At 37.5% G+C, this 6,000-nt stretch overlaps 1 protein-coding gene across 4 annotated transcripts in view; it reads left to right on the plus strand.

Annotated features, from left to right (window-relative positions):
* EVI5 (ecotropic viral integration site 5) overlaps window positions 1-6,000 on the plus strand; it is a 223,122-nt gene extending 217,122 nt beyond the window's left edge. For all 4 annotated transcript variants that reach the window (XM_065908661.1, XM_065908652.1, XM_065908670.1 and 1 more), the window contains one exon: window positions 4,249-6,000. In XM_065908661.1, coding sequence (XP_065764733.1) covers window positions 4,249-4,560 — 312 coding nt within the window. In that variant the 3' untranslated portion in view covers window positions 4,561-6,000. The remainder of the gene's footprint in view (window positions 1-4,248) is intronic.

The raw sequence follows: 6,000 nt of genomic DNA on the forward strand, positions 1-6,000 counted from the left end.
CTAATTTCACCTGGAAAAGTAATACTTTCTCTTTTCCATGATATGAGTGCATTGTTGGCATTTCACAATTTAAAGTTTTTGTCTTTGCTTTTAGTATTGTGAAGATATTCGTATAGTTTTTATAAAATTAGAAGATGGTGGGCCTCAAAAAGGTACATTCAAGAATATATGTGCTATGGCTGATTCATATCAATGTATGACAAAACCCACTGAAATGTTGTGAAGTAATTAGCCGCCAACTAATTAAAAAAAAAAAAAAGAATATATGTGTACTTTTCAAGACAAGAGTCAGTAGCTTTTATCAATAGGTTCTTTATCCTGTGAATGACCCCCCAAAAAATGTCAAACAAAAGAAAAAAGTGACATGTTGTGTAAAGGGTGGTCATTATCCTTGAATGTACATCAAAATTATTCAGCTTTTTTGAGCATCTACGTTTCTAGACTCTACTCTTATACCAGGGAAAAGTTTCAGGAAAAGATATTTCAATAGACTACTCCTTGTTTCAACCACCAGATGATAGAATTGGCCCAAAACGACTTGGTTGTACTACTGAAAGATGGTGTCCATTTGTATATACCAGATATACACACAGGCAGATAGTGTTCATAGTTCAGCAGCACTTTTGTCCTGAATAAATGATAGTTCCATTTTGGGTAACTCAACTCCTTTCTGAGTCAGCCTCATTTGGTTTGAAAAGAGGATCTGCCACAGTGATCCTCTAACTGAGCATATCGACATCTCCTGAAGTGCTTTTAAAATATATAAGTTCTGGGTTTTCACACTGTGAATTTAGGTTCATTAAGTCTGGGAGTGATTATACATTTTTCGTAGGCATCCTCGGTTATTCTGATGCTGATGATCAGTGGGCCATATTTTGAGATATGCTAATCTAAATTTGCAACCAATATTATCCCTGAAAGTTTTTGTAGCAGGGTTGGGTTGAGAAGGTTAGTTGTCTGCTTTTTGTTGTTTTTTAAATATAATTAGTTCCTAGAAGTCTAGTAAAAAGGGTGAGCAGTACAGCTGTTAGACACAGACAGCAAAAGCAGCACTTTAGAAGGCCCAGCTCTGGACTTCTCCCAGGCAGACTCCTTTTTAGCGGATGTGGAGTCCCAGAGGACATCCCTGAAAGTGGAAGTGTTAGTCGCTCAGTCATGTCCAGCTCTTTGGGAACCCATGGACTGTAGCCCGCCAGGCTCCCCTGTCCGTGGAATTCTCCAGGCAAGAATACTGGAGTAGGTTGCCATCCCCTTCTTTAGGAGATCTTCCTGACCCAGGGATCAAACCCAGGTCTCCTGCATTGCAGGCAGATTCTTTACCATCTGAGCCACCTTGAAGTCTAACCCATTTGAGACCACACTTTGGGTACTCAGTACCCTGGAATTCCTTGCCCAGATGTATACTTTCAGGGCCTTCATAGGCCTCTACCCTCTCAGAACCAATATGCACACTCCTAGGTCCAGGGGATAACTAGATAGCTTCAGTTTTATCAAATAGTCCCTTACCTTCAGATTTTTTGTCTCTCCACCAAAAACTTTCTCTATGCCTTTGCTATTCTATATTCAGTTCAGTTCAATCACTCAGTCATGTCTGACTCTTTGCGATCCCATGAATTGCAGCACGCCAGGCCTCCCTGTCCATCAACAACTCCCGGAATCTACTCAAACTCATGTCCATCAAGTCGGTGATGCCATTCAGCCATCTCATCCTCTGTCGTCCCCTTCTCCTCCTGCCCCCAATCCCCCCTAGCTTCAGGGTCTTTTCCAGTGAGTCAACTCTTTACATGAGGTGGCCAAAGTATTGGAGTTTCAGCTTTAGTATCAGTCCTTCCAATGAACACCCAGGACTGATCTCCTTTAGGATGGACCGGTTGGATCTCCTTGCAGTCCAAGGGACTCTCAAGAGTCTTCTCCAACACCATAGTTCAAAAGCATCAATTTTTTGGCACTCAGCTTTCTTCACAGTCCAACTCTCACATCCATACATGACCACTGGAAAAACCATAGCCTTGACCAGACGGACCTTTGTTGGCAAAGTAATGTCTCTGCTTTTTAATATGCTATCTAGGTTGGCAATTATCAAATAAGAAAGCATTTTTTAAATTGCATCTCTGATGTTGAAGAAATGACCCTTCTATCTATAGTTTTATTTCATATAATATTGAGGTCAATGATTACATTTGATATGAGGCTGCGGTGTTTTAATTGCAGAAAATTTTGTTAGAACAAAGAAAAGCTACAGTTTTCCCAACCATTGGGAAGTTTTAGTTTCTCTGCCACAATCCTTTATAGCCAGGAAGGAGGAGGACACGCGCTCTATATTATTTCTTCAAAAGGGTCTGGGGACAAGAGAAAGGAAGAGATTAACTGACTTAATTTTATATTTGGAGCTATAAATCATGTTGCAATTCGGTGATAGGATGTTGCATCAGAGCATGGCAGTTGTAGTAATGCAGTGAGTATCACAACCACGGGGAGGTCTTTGTGGTGCTCTATGCCCTTTCCCTGGAGATTCAACTCAAAGTTTATCTCCTTTGTGCTATGCCAAAGAGAAAAGTTTTACTTCAGTTACATAGTAACTCACAGTGATGTTCTCTTAGCCTAGGGCACAGGAATTTCTTAATGTCCGAGCTTTCCCTGAGGCAGACATTGCTGTGTTGAGCCCCAGCATCCTTCTTGTTTCCCATTGTCACATACCAACAGAGATTTACTAGGGTTTCTTCACTTCTTCCGGGATGTCTATCAGGAAAGCTAGGAGGTGTTATGGCAAAGCTGTAATGTCTTTACTCTCAGAACCGTTAGTTTTGAAAGTGTATGTAATATTTCCTGACTATTTCACATTGCCTTTATCTCAAGATTTGAAAGATAGTTAGTGACCAGGAATTTGTCCCCAAAGAACAAATATTGCAGGTTGATAATACTGATAAGGGCAAGAGATATGAAGTGTATTTTTAGCAAATTCTTGATAGTCAAAGTAGATTTGGGTAGTTATTTGTTTTTATTGTTTTAGATTTTTTAAAAAATCTATTGTAGGAGAAAATTCATGATGAATGAGAGAAATTAAACAAGTGATAATATCAAGATTAAATTTTATATTTTTGAAACAAATTCTTGAAAAGAATTTGATGTCTTAATTATATGGTAGTAGACATGATGGTATCAATGGAGGAGGGGTTGGGAATTTGAAGAAACAGGCAAAGAAGGGGCAGGTGAAAAGAAAATCGCTCTCAATACTGATAAAAGTGGTTTGGGAGAATGTGGTTTTTGATGTATGACAACAGTGGGTTTTTCAGTATTGAACTTTAGAGTTTGCCTGACTTGCCCACCCAGTAATAGGTAGCATTTGATCTCCATAGCCCTTCCCACACAAGAGTATGGCCCTGTAGGACTCCAGGGATGGAGAAGAGAACCTGGTTCCCAAAGATGGGAGGAGAGGGAAAAGAGCTGAGCAGTACTTGCCACCCCTCTTCCCTACCCTTATGAGAGAAGTCACTCTTTCTCCCTGGGAAGAATAGGGGAGAGAAGACAAAAATACGTTCCCTCTACACAGAAGAACATATCATGGTGGGAAGAAAGCATCTCTGTTCTCACTGAGTGATAATGGTATGGTGGTCTTTAGGCTGTTTTAACAGGATGGAGACTCAGCAAATGTTTTTGATTTGTAAACCATTATCATCATCATCATTCACAAAATTATGGAGACATGCTCTAAGACAGGGTGTGTGATAGTTCAGAGTATTGTCTTTATTAAGTTCATTTCTTATACAGATGTGCACTGAAATATTTACAGATGAACTGATAGGATGAGATTTACCTCAAAATAATCAGGAACATGAGAAGTATATTGTAACAAGATTGTCCATGATGTGTTAGATGTTGAAATTAATGATGAGTACATGAGGTTTATGTTATTTCTAATATAGCAGAGGTTCATTTTGAATCTAAACTTGACTGTTAGTTGTGTGTCCTCAGCAAGCTATACCACCTGAGTCTCTTTTATTTCCTAATCTCTAAAATGAAGACAGTAAAATCAACCACATAGGATTGTTGTAATGATTTCACTAAAAATAAATTATGTGCCCATTGCATGACATTTAAGAGTCACTAAAAAATGTGATAGTTACTATTTATATCCATAAATTGAAAAAAGACCAAGATATCTTCTTGCTTAAATATGAAATGTTTGCTTTCTTGGAGTGTGTGTATTTCCCCAAGTTGAGTATATTAACTTGGATTTTGTTTTGACAGCTCAGGTGCCTAAAAGGCCAGAGAGGCTTCTCCAGCCAACCCCCTTTTGATGGAATCCACATCGTCAGCCATTTAATAGGAGATGATGAATCATTCCATTCCTCTGATGAAGAGTTTATAGATAATTCCTTACAGGAAAGTGGCATTGGTTTCCCTTTGCACAGAAAATCTGGTCCAATGTCTTTGGACCCCACAATGGCAGATGGTAGTGAAAGCGAAGCAGAAGACAGTGCGCTGGGGACCAGAGAGGGCAGTCAAGTAGCTCAAAAGGAGCAGCCCCTGAGAAGAGCGTCGTACTCAACCACTGTCTGACCATCACTGTGACCTAGACTGTGGATTTTTTTTAAGGGATCAGTTATCATGACTAAGGGTTTTTGGAACATATCTGTTTCATATGTATATGTGTGTGTATATATATATAAATTTATATTTTACAGTCTTATCTGCCTTTTTATCTTTGCCAAATCTTCACCACTGACCTACCATTGCCATAAAGTAGAATGGAATGTGGTTAATGGGAAAAACGAGGTTCTAACAGTATTACTAAATATTAACATTTCTTGTTTAGAAAATGCAATTATATCTATATGTGAGGAACCATTTTGAAGTTCAGAACTATGGAAAATTGAATTTTCTTCAGACAAAGCTGTTCTCGTGCAATATTTTATGCTCAGTGAACAAATTGTATATTTATATTTATCAATTTGTTTTCAGAGCAGCTGTCTACACACATTTAACCAAGGCATACATCTGAGTTATCTTGGTATTTTGTGTTTGGAAACTTTTTTTTTTTCAACTAAAATTACTGCTTTATTAGTGGGCCATTGAAAATTCCCAAATACAAAGCCTTTTTTTGCATAATTTTATAAACACAAGTTAATGTTTGTCTTAAGAATTTTAAGTTTTGTTTTAATTTCAAATTTTTATGTGCATATGATGCTTCCATGTATTGCCTACCAGAGTACTAGTTAGCTACAAATATATTGGGTTTTTGTACATATTTATAAATCTGTACCACCCAACACTGAACATTTTATATGGAGAATGTACTTGTTGAAAAATGACTGCCTTCAGCATTATAACTGGACCTCTGTAAATAATAGGTTAAAGAAAATTGAAAATAAAACCAAACACTAATATTGCAATAGCTTTAGTATTTTGCTTATTAGCATTCAACACTAGCAGATTCATAACTGATGCTTATTCAAAGACACTATTGGTGAAATCTTTTACTTGATGTGTATGTAACTACTAAATTTTTCTTGATTAGAGAGGTTATAGCAGGCATCACTTAGTGCTGATATTCTACTTAGTATAATTTAAGCAATGGACTGAGGTCCACAATGCACAACAATTATATCTGCAAATAATCTGTGAATATTATCTTCAGATTCTCTAGTTACTGATCTATAGATGAAGCAAGCCATATGAATCCGTTCCTACCAGTTCTTTATCATCTAGATTTTTTTTTACCCTAGAAAACTGATGCCTGTCATTGATGAATTAAGAGGAAACACCCAAACTACATTTCCACTATGGAAAGACTCCAGAAATGTGTTGGCTGGATGCTTTCTACTCTTAATTTTCCTCAGCAGCTTATGAAAAGAAAATAATCCTCAAGAATAAGAGGAGGGCAGAATTCAGTAAATACAGAGGTAAATTTTGTACAATGTGTTGCATGCAGGAAAAAAAATACATGATAAAATAGAGTAGAAGAGACAAAAATAGTTTTCTAAAACAAGGAGGTAAGCC

Source organism: Muntiacus reevesi, chromosome 1, assembly GCF_963930625.1.
Source record: "Muntiacus reevesi chromosome 1, mMunRee1.1, whole genome shotgun sequence".
In the NCBI taxonomy this organism is placed as follows: Eukaryota; Metazoa; Chordata; class Mammalia; order Artiodactyla; family Cervidae; genus Muntiacus; species Muntiacus reevesi.